The 15,863-nt window shown below is 42.6% G+C and overlaps 1 protein-coding gene across 1 annotated transcript; it reads right to left on the bottom strand.

The window, feature by feature from the left end:
* Positions 1 to 2,571: 2,571 nt before the first annotated feature.
* Positions 2,572 to 14,931, bottom strand: asb6 (ankyrin repeat and SOCS box containing 6). Its single transcript, XM_080738204.1, has 7 exons — positions 14,895 to 14,931; positions 12,730 to 12,872; positions 11,259 to 11,440; positions 6,354 to 6,460; positions 6,092 to 6,200; positions 5,884 to 5,970; positions 2,572 to 3,347 (listed from the first exon to the last, which is right to left on the bottom strand). The coding sequence occupies exons 2-7, from the start codon at positions 12,837 to 12,839 to the stop codon at positions 2,638 to 2,640; spliced, it is 1,305 nt and encodes a 434-aa protein (XP_080594330.1). The 5' UTR covers positions 12,840 to 12,872; positions 14,895 to 14,931; the 3' UTR covers positions 2,572 to 2,637.
* Positions 14,932 to 15,863: the final 932 nt, after the last annotated feature.

The raw sequence follows: 15,863 nt of genomic DNA, 5'->3' as shown, positions 1-15,863 counted from the left end.
GATTGCTGAGCTGAAAACAGCAAACATGATGATGAGTGCTGGAGAATGAAGAAGGGAGGAAGAAAAGGCATGGAGCTTAGGAAAGAGAGGAAGGAATCGACAATAGGAAAACAAAGTATAGAAAAATATATAGCCTATGCAAAGACTAAAATAATAAGATCTACAAAAGAAGACGAATGAGAAGATTAAAAAAAAGCTATTGGTAAAAAAGAGACAATGGGTTGTAGTGGGAAAACAGGCTATGGGAGAATGAGCAGGTGTGGTGGGAAAGACCCATGGGCTTCAGGGAGAGAATAGATCAATAACTAATTTCAGTACCGAGCTTCACTCGCACTGTTTTCCAATAAATGCTGGATGGAGAGCACTGGCTTAGCCCTACCCCCACTATCTCTGCTCCATCACCTTCTGCAGAGCTGGATTGGGTTCTCCATGGAAGGAGGCTGGCTGGTGGGGTTTTTTTCTCCTCTCGCTCCTTGCTTTGTATAGTTGTTGCCTGGGTAGATAATGCCTCAACAGTGAAGTTTATTGCGTAAAACTAATCCAACATTGTGCTTGTGCTGTGCTATATATATATATATATATATATATATATATATATATATATATATATATATATATATATATATAGACACACACAGTACACTACACTAATCCAACTTCAACATTGTGCTTTATATACAGTATATGTATGTGAATATATATATATACACACACACACACACACACACACACACACACACACACACACACAACTGTGTGTGTGTGTGTGTGTGTATATATATACATATATATATACACACACACACACTCACACGCACACAAGAACGAACGGTTTGAAAACCATTCCACATATGCCGTCTCCCGTCTTTCCACACACACGCAGGCTCCCCCCACCCCTCTCCACCATTTGATTCCTAGCCCCCCCACACCCCTTCCCTCCTCCTCCTCCCCCTCCTGCTCTCCCCTCTCCCCTATTCTAGCAAGGCGAACGTTGAGGTTTTGTCAGGAGTATGCAGTGAGATTCAGGCAGACAGGAGAGTGAAGCGTGTGTCATGCAGCGCTGCTGCTGCTGCTGTTGAAGCTGTGTGCTCCTCAGAGGCTGTGACCTAGATAACCACCAAGAGGAGTTGGAGCGCCTGCAAGCCTTGGAGCCACTCCAGCTCCACCAATGTCAGGAAGGGGTTAGTTGTGTAACACAATGTCCTATTTAGTTTGCTCGTCACACACACACACACACACACAGAGACACAAGCACATATGTACCCTATAGCCTTCTCACGGTATGATCGTATTTCTTTTAACCGTCGTTTTGTCCCAATACCAGGACAGGATTTAGACAAAGGGTGTTATTATTGTTGCGTGTGCGCGCGTGTGTGAGGGAGAGACACAGATAGAGAACCGAGAGAGAGAGAGAGAGAGACGGCGGCAGACAAACACAAGGGGGTTGAAATACAGCAGAATTTAAGCATAACCATTAAGAACGCTTGGTAAAACTTTCCACATCAGCAGCCATTATGGCTAAATTCTGTCACAGCTCGCCACGTCAAGACGTCTGCATATGTAGGAGTCTCCATATTTAAACACTGTGTTCCTGTCCCTTTATTTCAATGTACACTCAACTGAACATTGGTCTATGGACAACGTGGAATCTGTGTGTGTGTGTGTTGGGGGGGGGGGGGGGGGGGGGGGGGGGGGGGGGGCGGGTTGAAATATATGAACCAATTACTATTTCCTCTATCAGGGTTGCAATAAGGACAATAAATGAGTTTTTACCACCAGACAGCCAATACCTGGTCAGTCAGAGCAAGAGGATTGAGACGTGAAACACGTAAAAACGCAGTGCCACTGCCAATCAGTATGCCATTGGTGAGCGACATGGCTTGGTTTATTGGTCCACTTTTATATAGTGAGAGAATAGACATAAATCTGGAGTTTCACCATCCATCACCAAAGTGTTGAGGACATAAAATATGAATGACTTTCACTGTATCACAATAACTTTTACTGGGCAGAATGCAAATACCTATATCACCATGTCCCTCACATCAATACGATTCCTAGCTGGCAGTGAAGCCTGTGGATTGCGCAAGAACAACATTGCCATCTGGTGGCATCTGTCCTGCATTACAACACGGTTACAACACAGCTACAGATCAGTACCAAGTGCAGACTGTAGTTTAGACTACGAGAACATTGACAGTCTAACACCTCAGTTGAAACATGATCTGGTGTGCATAAAGGCCCAGGGAATGTTGTGAACATGTAAATTGGGACTATATTCATATCGAGTAAATGTTTTGTATGTCACACCACGGAAGATATGTGGTGCTTTTGATTGACTGATTATAAGAAACTGAGAGAATTGACAGATTTAGCACCATTTATAAATCTTTACTCCTATTGTTTAAGACATTGAGATTTTGATATAGCTGAAAAACAGTGGCGTTTTGTTGGCGTATTCCTCCAACGAAAAAGGTCACAATGGTAGTGTGTGTGTGTACTGACATTACACAAATAAATTAACATAAAATGTATGTTGAGATACTTAAGCTAGATGATCTATCACATATTATGAGGACGTATGGCAGTCATTTCAGATCTGCTGTATACATGAACGCGGGTAGTGGCAGATAAGACTCAGCGTTCACTATGCAGTGGTCTAAAACGGTCCCAGCCAGGCTTTGAGCTATATGTGTGTTGAGGGAGGAGAAATTCTTTTAGTCGGTCCGGTAGGGGAAGGGCCTTTACTCGCTCTTCTATCGACCATGGCTGCAGGTGGGTCCTAATGAACGCCCTGCAGAGGCAGCGCAACGCAGGAGGGCTTGCCTTTTGCTCCGCCACGCGTTCGTGGAGGTCCAGCAGAGCCTGGGCATAGGGCTCCTCCTGGCCAGGCACGGGCAGCTCCAGCCCGGGAGTCAAGGGCAACGTCGGATAGGAAACTCGAGCCAAGTCCAGCAACACCTCGGCTTGCTCCAGGAGCTCGGAGGCCTGGCTCTCATCTGAGCACTGATGAAGAGCTACCTGAAGCCTCCCAAAGACTAAGCTATAACCCGACCAGCAGGAGGCGCCATGGTGAACACAGACAAAAGAGGCTCCCCTCTGGAGCAACAGCACTGCCAGCGGGAAGAGCAGATCAAAGTGTTCCAGGCTGGTCGGCGTTAGCGAGGGCTCGCCATCCCTGCAGCACGGGTCAGCGCCGTGGTCCAGCAGGAGCTGGGTGGCCCTCAAGCAGAAACGGCCGATCTCTGCTGCATTCTCTGTACTGGAGTCCAGAGCCTCCTTGACCAGAAACACCAGTGAAGACTCTGCGGTCTCTCCATCTACAGTGGTGGCACGGACATCAGCACCTATGCACGAGGAAAAGTCGAGCTGTTATTATACAAGGCATACTTCAGTCCTGCCAACTGGGCAGGTTTTTGGAGCGGTGAAAGCGCTCCCAATAGACAGGTATATCCGTGGGTATGTCCCTGGGTGGGTGGCTGGGTGGCTGGCCGTGTCTGTAGCCTGGCAATACCTTGAGTGGCCACACACAACACACTAGTTAAAGGAGGGGCGCTGTTTTGTGCAGGCTAGGCACACTCACCACTCACTCACACAGACACACACACACACACGCACGCAAGCGCACACGCACGCACGCACGCTCAGATTCACCGCTCCACTTCGAACAGAGGTTTGATTTTTTTCTTTCCACAGCACAGTCAGGGGTAAGAGGAAGGTCAGGCAGGCAGGTATGCAGGCAGGTCAGCACAGAGGCAGTCGTCCAACACATTGTTAAGGGAGCTTGTAAATGAGATGGCCTCAACGTTGTACACTATACTGGTACTTGAAATGTAACGAGGTACTAAGAGTTTTAAAAACAGCTTTGTGGCAGTATTTCCGACCACTTTTTAACAACGTAAGCTCTATATATATACTTCTTTGAAAACGTCCAACAGTTTTTGTCCATAATGACTAGCCCCAAATACAGACACCAGGTTCTAAGAGGTTAATATGATACAATCACTGCTTTTCTGTTGAAAGAATATGTGCCTTCAAGTATTTAAGTTGACAGCATTGATGGGTTGACGCAGTGCTGCTGGGTTTGGCTAGTCGTCAGGGGGGAAACTGTAGTATGAAGACACAAATAGAACGTTCAACAAGGAAGTTCCAACCCTGTCTCAGTCTCAATCACACAAGGCTATCTTTTGCCTGAAATTGAGTGACGGGGAGATATCCAAACTGACATGGCAGTGGATGAGGCTTTTCATCTTCAGCTTGTAGACAGGGAGAGTGCCAGAAGCAAAACAGTGTATGGCAGTAGCAGCACTTCATGTATAAAGCCAAAGACAAGACCACCTAACAGGTGTTCTAGTATTTATAGTGGTTATGTAACCTGTCAAATCTATGCAGAGTATGAACACAGCTGATCTCACACACCTTCCATATTAGCTTGACTCATTCACTCAAGCCTACAACTTGAGGAAAACAAGTGTGTACTTTGTGAGGTGGCAAGTATGTGTTAGGATCTAGATAGAACATTACATGTAACTAGAGATACTGTTCCTACGAAACAGTGTGGGCTTGCTCGTGACTATATTCTACAGCGTGCTAACTGTCATGTGAAGCCCAACCAATATTCCAGCTTACACCACTCCCAGATTTTCCACACCTCAATTGCGCCTCATTGGCTAAGGGCCCTGCCTTTGTACTGTCTGCGGCGGAACTCTATAAATAATGAAGATAACATAGTGTTCTTGCCTTTCAGGTGAGCCCACGATAAATAAACATGATTAGGAACAGTTATAATTAGGTCTGCCATGTCTTTATTTATACCAGTAAGGCGCCCTAAGGGCAATAAGCGACCGTCAGGGCGCGCGGAAACAACAAACTTTTAAAATTAGGCAGTGTTAATCTGGCAACACACACACACACACACACACACACACACACACACACACACACACACACACACACACACACACACACACACACACACACACACACACACACACACACACACACACACACACACACACACACACACACACACACACACACACACACACACACACACGTGTTGCAGACATGGAGTGCTTGTGTCACTCGGACAATCTGGCAACACACACAGACAGAGAGAGTGACTGGACCATGCCTCTCTTCATGTGGTGCTCTGGCGCCATCTGTTGGAGGTGGTGTGTGTGAGACAACTGCCTTTAGAGATGCATTACAGTCTAACCATTTCAGGGTAGCGTGTGACAACTGCGTTTCAGGAAACATGACACAACTGTGGTCGCAAATACATATACCGTAGATCAACAACATGTGCTGTATGCCTCCACTGTACATGCTGTATGCCTCCACTTCCAATCAGGACTCAGAATATATCTATCAGTGCAAGTTTTGGACTACTGTATACACAGATAGATCGACAATGTGGCTTACAATGTAAGTACACTAACTGTCACAGATTAAAATGACTATGTAGGTAAAACCACATACACCATCATGGGCCCGTAAGAATCTGTGCTGTAACACATCATCAGCCAAAGAGAGACACTGCTAACTACTGTTTATGTGCAAACAATGTCACATTTTGTCTCTACTCACTTGCAGTGTTTAATAGGATTACAAACAGTAACATGAAGACTAATATGCAACAATGCCTTATTAGCCCTAGCAATCCCAGTTCAGCTTGTGAATGAAGCCAATATATTACGTATGAGACAAAAGTCATAATAAACTTTCTCTCAGGTTATATGCCAATTGGCAAGTCAAGATTTACGCATTTAACTGACAGTTTCTCGCAGTGATTTAGACATGTTGCTGCTTGTGAGTTTTCTGAATAACCACAATTGAACAATCAGGTTAAGTGAAGAAAATGGGTATTTTACAGCTCAGTACCTCTCTTCAGTAGAAGTTGGATGTTCTCTGTGTTGTCCACTGTGAGGCCATCACTGCTTGCGAGGGCATGGAGCAAGGCAGTTTTTCCTACAAAACAGTGCATCAAAATAAAACGTTCTATTTTTATTGTAACATGTAAATGAATGTCAAATGTAAAAAAAAATATTTCCAACACCGTTTTCAATAAATGAGCCGATTGCAAATGTACCATTTTTATCCCTTGCGTTCACGTTGGCTCCAAAATCCAGTAGAGCCAGCATGCATGGTAATCTCTCTGCTTCTTCGCTGGCTAGGTCTAAGGGACTGCATTCGTGGATCTAAAAACAACATATACTGTACTACAGCTATATACATATATACATGAGACACAAGAAATCAAGAAGGATATAGCGATAACGAGGGTGTAAAAATAAACATAAGGCATCTTTAATTCTGACGTCTGAGTAGCCTTTTTCCTTTTTAACACTCACTCTGTCCCGTTTTTCAATGTCAGCTCCATGTCCAACCAGCGGCCTCAACATGTTCGCCCTGTTCCTCACTACAGCTATGTGCAGGGGATTGTAGTACGACACTGGGTCTGGGGAGTCAAACAATAATTCTCTTTAGGATTATTGAATGCTTTAACCATTGAAAAATAGCAGATATACAAGCTTACTGCGAGCTTGTAGATCTGCTATTTTTGAAAACCGTGAAAATTAGAATTTTGACCCGATTCTATAAAGCAAGTGTCTTTTTGAATCCTTCTAAGATTCTTTGAAAAACCTATGTATGTTTCTATAGTATGTCAGCAATCTGGCTAGCCATCGTCAAAGAAAAGGTCCTTTTCACTTAAATGGAGCTCAGTTAGTCTGTTCTTGAGAGACTACTATGTCAGTGGTTCTCAAACTCTTTCATGTGAAGGACCCCCAAACTGATATTTATTTGGCCACGGACCCGCATCTCAAAATATCTAGTTCCAGTGACCCCCCCAGAAGCAAAATTTGAGTTACAAACGTTCGCTTTGAAAATACATATATTCAAAGATTTGCACACATTTTCACAACTTTTTCAAAAAATAGCAGATCTACAAGCTCGCAGCGCGGCACTTATCTGCTATTTTTCACTGGTTAAAGCATTCAATAATTCTAGGCCTAAATGGGTTAAAGCCTGATATAAACATAGCGTGCCAATGTCCTGCAGCAAAGCAGATCTACAAGCTGACAACACATTGTGATGCAACATGTTGTTGTGAGCTTGTAGATCAGGTTTTTTCGCCACGGGACACCATCGTACGGCCAGTCGGCCACCAGGCTCAAAACTGCTACAGAGAACAGACATATTGCATACACACATACCACAGAAAATAAGATACAACACGTTCAACTTCAGATTACCATGAAACTGGGTGCTGGATCTGGAAGTAGTAAATAATGAGAAAGCAAGACCAGTACAGCCCCTCCAAATTTACTTTTTAATTGCTACACAGTCTGTGTGGCAATTAAAACTCTATGGCAGGATCTATTATGGCAGCAAGAATTATTTTCAACACCAATTATCCAAGAAAAAACTATTTTCTTTCTCTGTGGGGAATCAGAAACACTTAGAGTATTTTGGCACCAATCTGTGCTTATGAACTGGGAGTCACAATTCCAGTTCCTTTATTGCAGAATCACCCTCTGGGGCACTGTCAGCAGACGGTGGCTGCTCTGGCCAAAAGAGAGGTGCAATAAATGATTGCCTAGAATTGCTAGAAAAGCTCAATCATGTCAAGCCTTCACTACAAAAAGCTGTCACACAGTTTATATAACAGTTTTTTAAGATCAAAACTTCATGGTCTTTAACGGATTCCTTAATGTATATGTATTCTTCATAATAATTAGGCCTGTGACGATTCACTTTTTCCCGATTCGATTCGATTTCGATTCATTGGGTGACGATTCGATTATATCACAATTAATTGCGCTTTCCTGCGATTTGCGATTCGAATCACGATTATTGCGATTTTCCCCCAAAAATTACATTTTTTTTATATTGAAACATTTTAAAACAATTCTAACAATATAAAACATTAAAAGTTGAATCATATACTTCAAAATCAATGCAGCCAAATAAAGTCAGTCAATCTTTCTGACATTTATTTCAGCCAAAGTGCCAGTGGTACAACATTACAACATGTTCCTGGTCAAGATGCCAGAAAACACAGAACACAACAGTCATAAATAAAAGATAAAAGATCGGTGCTGCAGGCACCGATCGATCACAGCATGAAATCCATAAATTCTTCTAATTTGTCACTGTAGCAGCATTTATATATTTAATGATTCCTCTTACTCAACATTGACATTGTATATATTAATTCAATTCAACTTTCGATTCTAGTCCTAGTCCTAGGACAATTCCTCCAAAAGAAAAAAAGAAAAACGTTTTCCTATAAACACAGTGGCAATATTGTCTGCCCTTCATTATGTTCACGGTTACTTGGTTATAATGGTTAATAACATATTCCTTTAAAAGCAGAATCAATAATAGGCCAAAGCCCTTAAGATTGTTTTTCTGTACACTATATTACACATTTGGGATCCTTGCTCTTGGCATGAAAATGTTTGAGAACCACTGTTCTTAAACAATATCAGACAGCAACATTTCTGTTTGACTGATATTCCCCAATTTTTTTATTTTTATAGACCTGTTTGGTCGCAAAAACAGGATCTGGCAACACCTTTTTATAGACCTGTTTGCTTGTTTCTGTGTCAGAAACTGAATGGCAACGCTTCATCCTCTACAATTAGCTGCTAAACGTTAGCTCCTATGGAAATGACTGTTTTAAACTCTATAAGGGAATTACAAACTTTATCCTTCGATCAACAACAACTGTTGTCCATATCTACTCCAATGGCTTTGGAATTATGTTTTTGGAGCTGTGTGAAGCACAGGCTCCCTATACGTGGCCGTGTGGGTCTGTGTGTCTGTCTGTCTGTGTGTGTGTGTGTGTCTGTATGTAGCCTGAACTTCCTAAACTTCGGCACGCTACTAGTCCCACAGTTTTGCCACCACACACTCGCGCCATATGTCAAATCGACCGGCTTACTCGGGAATCATGGGCTAGTAACTTGCTAAGAGAAAGGTTCAATAGTTTAATTGATATTAATTTATTAGTGAATTAATTTTCCCCATTGACTTATAATGGGAATCGCAAAAACTCACATTCAATTATTTGTCTCTCGCAAACCATAGGGGCTAGAGTTTCAAGACTTGGAGAGGAGGTTCATAATGATTTCAAGGATTAAATAAAAAATAATTGTGTCATTTGGCCGCATGGTGGCGCCATAACACCCCACTTTACGTTTTGGCCCGTAACTCTTGAACCGTAGGTCGGAAAATTAAAAATATGTTTTCCCTGGATTCCTTGGGTCATGACGCATCTCCCCATATAGGCCACGCCCATTTGCGCCATGATAGATTTTCCGCCATCTTGAATTTTCTCCAAAACACACTTTTTGCTCCTTTTCCTACATATTTTCTTCAAATGTCACAAAAATCGGTACACATGATCCACACACACACACACACACACACACACACACACACACACACACACACACACACACACACACACACACACACACACACACACACACACACACACACACACACACACACACACACACACACACACACACACACACACACACACACACACAGCTCCACTTCACACGGGTGTGATTTTTTTTTTTTTTTTGGGAAGTTTTACAGCAACGTGACTGAGTAGTCATCTCTCATGTCGCACACAGAGAGGGAAGGAGAGAGACGTTAACTGGAGCCACGCACACACACACACGCGCGCGCACACACACACACACACACTCACACACTATGTCAAATTAGGGTCATTCTAAACGAGCCTCGTTAAACACAGCTGGCTGGCAATAGTGTTGAAAACGCATCGTGTTCACTTCTCTGGATTCTAATCCAAGCAACTTGGAGCATAACATTGTGGATTTTACTTTGAGATGACAACAGCTACAAAGGTAAAAGTAAGCTACTTATATTATGATGATCCAAGAGCAGAGCAGTTCTCTCTCTACTCCGTGTGCGTGTGTGTAGAGGGGAGAAACGTGGCTCACAGAGAAGTGAACTGCCGCACGCATGCACATTGCACACACACACACACACACACAGAGAGAGGGAGGGAGGGAGAGAGAGAGAGAGAGAGAGAGAGAGAGGAGAATAACAGCTCTCCTCTGTCTTTCGCCTAAAAAAAAAAGTTTTTTTTTTTTTTTTATAAAATCGGGAAAATCGATTCTGAACTTTGAAAATCGATTAATTGAATCGCCGGCCTTAACATCGCGATAATATAGTGAATCGATTTTTTTGCACAGGCCTAATAATAATACTGTAACATGCGGAAGCCTGTCCATTACAATGGGTATTAGATTGGATGTAAACACACACATTGAAATGGACTATTCGGTTTGATGTACGTATGGCAGACACAGAAGAGACCGACGATATTAAGACATTTTGTTTTAGTGAACATTCTGGGGTGATCATAATTTAAGTATGTTCACTTATTTATAAATATATTCTTACACATTTCATTACACAACATGTCGCTACATTCATCTTTAAACAATCGCATATCAGTTTATATAATGGAAAATCTCACCTTCAAAGTTTGGTTTTAGTTAGGGTGACCAGACGTCCCAGTTTGTCCGGGATTGTCCCGGTTTCAAGCTGCGTCTCCAGAGTCCCGACAAATATCTCTAAAACACTCAAATGTCCCGGTTTTCAACATTCACTACAAAATTGGCCCGGTTTTCGCCAGAATTGGGTACACAATTACGAACTGCCATTCCTACAGAGGCAGTGACCACCTAAACCAAACCCTAACCCTAATCCTCAGTAGGAATGGCAGGGGGTAGGAATGGCTAGTTTAGAAATGGAGAAGTGCCCCTGCCAGAATTACAATAATAGTAGCCGTTTTCAGTGGTTGCATAGACATTTATCATGTTCTTTTCATGTAAACATGCTCACCTAAACAATCAGAAAATATGAACAAATGCATTGCATGTCTGAATTCAACGCTGAGGCTTTTTGTCAATTGGTCACTGCCTGTATGCAACATGTGTGTTGTGTATACACGTGCGCGTGCATGTACGTCCGAGAATGGGGGCGCGCGTGCACGGCGAACGTCCGCATTGCTAAGGGTCCCGGTTTGATGTCCCCGTTTCAGGGGCTGAATATACAGTCACCCTAGTTTTAGTGAACATTCTGGGGTGATCATAATTTAAGTATGTTCACTTATTTATACATACATTCTTACACATTTACACAACATGTAACTATAATTCATCCTTAAACAATCGCATATCAGTTTAAATAAAGGAAAGTCTCACCTTCAAAGTTGACATCAGCTCCATAGCGTAGCAGGATTTCAGCCGCATACACAAGCCCAACCTCTGCCATCTTAAACAGAGCATAGCTGATGCCCTCCTCAAACACATCTGACTGGGACTCTCTCTCCAGTAGCTCCTCCAGGGCCCTGCAGATACTGTCCTCGTTGTCAGGGCTGTTACCACTGGCAAGAAGAGGAGAGAGAAAGTTAGGTACAGTTTATGAAACATACACTTTGTGCCCAGCAGTGTGGCCTGGTTAACATTTAGCCCAAAGATCGGTCATTATTTGTATAGGCAATTACTTTAAAGTTGTACTATGTAACTTTTTTTATAAAACAAATCTTAAAATTCTCCTAACTATTAAATCACAAAAGTTTTAGAAGATCCGCGCCGTGAATTTCAGCCTGTAAAGCCTTCTCTATATGTAAACTGAGATCCTTGCCGTGGACCGGATCTCGCGCGAAAATTGCGTCATCACACTACCGGCCAATCACAGCGAGGGTTATACAACTGCCGGCCAATCACAGCGCATCTTGAAGTGGGGTCGCTATGGCAGCCATATTTGTTGTCGCCCGTTTGTACCATCCCTTCTCTAGGTAATTTCGCCTACCAGGCAGGGTGAAGGAGTCCGTATCTCTGGAATTACTGAACGCACAGGAACAAGGGACCCCTTAAAAGATAGATCTCAGCGAGGTGGAGGCAGACGCGGGGGTCTGAAGGTACGAAAAACGGACGAAAGACGCGGACGCGACCGCGGTTTGCTATAGGGCTAATGACCACTAGTTGGGCAACTTACACAGTATGGCTTTAAGCCTGGCATTCCTATATAGGGCATGGCATTATAGGGAAATGTTTTCAAAAGTTGCGTTGTGACGCATTGTGAGATTTTGAAATTTTTGTATTGGGTTTAAGTATTCAAATATTGGGTTTAAATGAGTAGTTCACCCCAAAAATACATTTTTTTCTATCGATTACTCAACCCATGGAGACTTGAGTTCAATAATATATATTTGTTTGTCACATTCCTAAGCCAATAATTTGAGGAGACTCTTTGTAGGCTCATTGATTCAGGATGGAGACCCAAATGCATTTGGAATCAATGGGGGTACATTTATTATAATCAAATCATTGGCTTAGGAATGCGACAAAAGCTAAAAAAATATTATTGAACTCAAGTCTCCATGGGGTGAGTAATCGATAGGAACAAAAAGTCATTTTGGGGACGAACAACTCCTTTCAATATTCAAATAAAAGAATGTCTCAAGTAGAATCTTTTATAAAATCTAACTGATCCAAAAATGTATCCAAAAGGCCAGGCGCTAGTAACATTACCGTGAAAAGATGTACCGCAAAATGCAAATCTAACCATTTTATTTTTTAACACAAAACACATCTCTACAGAGAGAGACAGACCTAGTATGTACACAGTATTTCAGTCAGACTCAGTTACAACATATAAAGCAGGCTTTACAGCTCTTCATGGGCATTAGCTCCCTCCTCCAGTCCCAGGACACTCAGCACAGCATCTACCAGAGGCTGGTACTCGTAGATGATTCGTCGGAAGCCATGGAGGAAGGGCATGGCCAGGCAGTGTGTCCTCCGTTCTTCAGAGTTCTAGACATGCAAACAAAGAAACAAATTATAAACGGATACAGGTCAGGGGGGGCACTTATAGGGACATCTGGGCACTTCGATGTCAAATTGGCTATTTTGTCCAAAATGTAAAAAAAATAAAAAAAAGAATTAAAGTTTGATAAATAGTCTCAAGTAATGTACAGTATACATGATGTGAACATGCACAGTACATCATTCTCAGGTTTCATTTTATCCTTCAACTTTTTGTTTATGCCCCAAAATGACTGGAAATACATTTTGTAGAGACAATCCATGGTAGACTACAAACCATGGATTGGCGTCTATACCTACTGCACATACAGTATGAAACATAGCTGCTACTTTTAAAGTGCGTCTTTATTTTTTCTTATACTATCTAAATTGTATTGAGGAAAAACAATGCTGCTATTTGTTCCAAAAGCTTTATACCCAGTGAATATATAAAATGACACAATGCGATGTTTGCACAAAGCTGTACCCCAGGGTTAGGAGGCCCACGGGCCATTTGCGATACCTACCGTCTGGCCCCCACCAACCCCAGTAATAATGGTGGTATAAGAGCAGCACAACGCCAGGCGGTGTGTGCTTGTAGATCGGCTGTTTTCACTAGTTTAAATCATTTTTAAAATGATAAATGCAAAACAAACGGTTTTGGACATACAAGATTTTCACCCGACAACGGCGATATCTGAACTGTCGCTAGAGTAGCGGGAACGCCACCGTCGCCCCCTGCAATGCTGTGGCCCTCGGCTTGGCACCCTAGACATAATTCGGCCCTTGGGGAAAACAAATTGGGGAACCATGCTGTACCCCTCCAAATGTTCCCCCTTTTCAACAGTTTTTATTTTATTTTTGACACTTGCTTTGGAAATGTAATCATATGTTTTCTCATGCCAATTTTACATCAAGGTGCCCAGATGTCCCTATTAGTGCCCACCTGACCTGAACCTGATTCAGATACAGTTCAGATACAAGGTATTCTAATAGGATTTAAACCCAAGAAAGCACAATGGCTTGTTTACATTAGGATATTTTGTACTCAATTCATAGATAGAGGAACCCTGGCCTCAGGGTAGCTCTGGTCCATAGCGTTAGTGGAGTTCTCCCTAGAACTCCACTAACGCTATGGACCAGAGCTAGTCTCAGGGGTCCTTGAGGGTCTTCCAAATCATGGTTTTGTAGTCCTGAAAAGTGTACAAATAGAACCAAATGGATCCGTAGGGGGTTGATTGATTGATTGATTGATTGATTGAAGAATGTAGAAGGTTGCATTAACTTGCATAGGAAAAAGTACAGTTTCATGACAGTACAAATCACTGGTACAAGGTCAACTAAAGGAGATTTACACAGGAACCACTTTATGCATCTCATAAAATTGAAAGACCGACGGAGAAGAGAACACAGTACTTTGCATGGAATATCATCAACAACAAAAGGGGAAAAGCATTCAAAAATAAGAAAAATAAATTAATAGAGGAGATATTTACAAGAGAGTGTATATTTATTTTAAAGTTTGAGTCCCCCGCCGAGTCCGAAATAATGTACTGTATACATGACTGCTTCTGCACTGCTGACTGACTCCTGTACAGAATTATGATAGGCAGGCCAGCGTGCTTATCTGTCCTTAACAAGTGCTGGTTCTTTCAGCTGCCAGCGCCAAGTCTTCCGAAAAAAGCTTGCCGACAAGAGAGCACATCGGTAAAGCTTCCAAACTTATTCACAAACGCTTTCTCGGCAACATGGGGTCTTTATAATCTGCAAAATGATCATTACTGCGTCTGCGGTGCTGTTGTGTTCTTTAACAGAAGAACATGAAGTGAACGGAACGATGAATGGACGCGTGTTGACAAGGCGAGTGTGAAAAGGGCATGGAAAGGGGAAAAGTTCACGTTCCGTTACGTTAGCAGGGCCATATTAGCGGACAAGATTATATAATCAACAGTACTGGCTGCCTTTAGTACCCAACTTATAGTAAACATTATGGAGTTTGAAAAAAAATAAAAATAAGCCACAGTCACTTACGAGACAATATTATGCTACCACCGCCAGCCCTCCTCTGACTCCAATCAGTCCCAGTGTTACCAGATGGGAAATGTTGAATTATCGTACCGGAGGCTCAGAATGATCGTATTTGACATGAAACTATCGTACACGGCCAAAAAAAGAGAAATCACTCGCGTAAAAACGTAATTTCACCAAAAAATGCGTGTAAGAAATGACCTCGTTTTAGACTCCTGCGTGACAAAAACGCATCAGATATGCTGTGTGTGGAGGCAGGCAACTTCTTGGAGCTTACACAAATAAAAGCCTGAAACTGGTCTGGAAAGATGCAACCAATGTTTTTAATGCCTCCAAGTACAGATCTAGGGTCAGATTGACAGATTTCCTGGCTTATTTTGAGAAGCCAAACCAGATCCCAGATCAGCAGCCAGGGAAAATAGTGAATTCACGCTCTTTTTGATGATATGCCGAAATTATCGTACATTTGGGCATTTTTGGAATTATTGATCGTACATCGTACAGGGGGTCAAATTATCGTACAAATACGATAATTATCGTACGTCTGGCAACACTGATCAGTCCACTAGCTTATCGCTTTCAAAACAGGAAGTTTCCACGCCCATAACTGACACCCATGCGCTCCGAAAATAGCAGACCTACAAGCTCACAGCGCGTCGCACCCGCGACGCTCTTTGGGCTTGTAGATCTGCTATTTTCGGAGCGCGACACCGTCGTGCGATGGAACATCCGGCACGGTCTGAAAAGAGTGTATGGCTGCAGGGGTGGAGTCACCTCTCTCAGCAGAAATCTTTCTTGTCAGACCTCTCGTCTCAGGTACAACCATAACAACGGCAAGTCTACAGGGTAAAAAATCTTAAAGGAAGCTGCGTTCCACTGTACTGTGGCTTGTCTGCCTTTTTGGAACACGGAAAATAAAACGTTTCTTTACAATGAAAAGTAACTTTTAATAATAAATAACAGTAGGCTATT

Source organism: Nannobrachium achirus (genome assembly GCF_963921795.1).
Source record: "Nannobrachium achirus genome assembly, chromosome: 12".
NCBI classification, from domain to species: Eukaryota; Metazoa; Chordata; class Actinopteri; order Myctophiformes; family Myctophidae; genus Nannobrachium; species Nannobrachium achirus.
The sequence above is the reverse complement of the archived record's forward strand: the minus strand, read 5'-3'. Positions and strand labels throughout refer to the sequence as shown.

Coding starts and splice junctions, on each gene's coding strand:
- asb6 (XM_080738204.1), bottom strand. CDS start 12,839: ATGCCCTTCCTCCATGGCTTCCGACGAATCATCTACGAGTACCAGCCT. Junction 6,201..6,353: donor ACATTGAAAAACGGGACAGA/GTGAGTGTTAAA, acceptor TGTTGTTTTTAG/ATCCACGAATGCAGTCCCTT. Junction 3,348..5,883: donor CCAACTTCTACTGAAGAGAG/GTACTGAGCTGT, acceptor CCTCGTGCATAG/GTGCTGATGTCCGTGCCACC.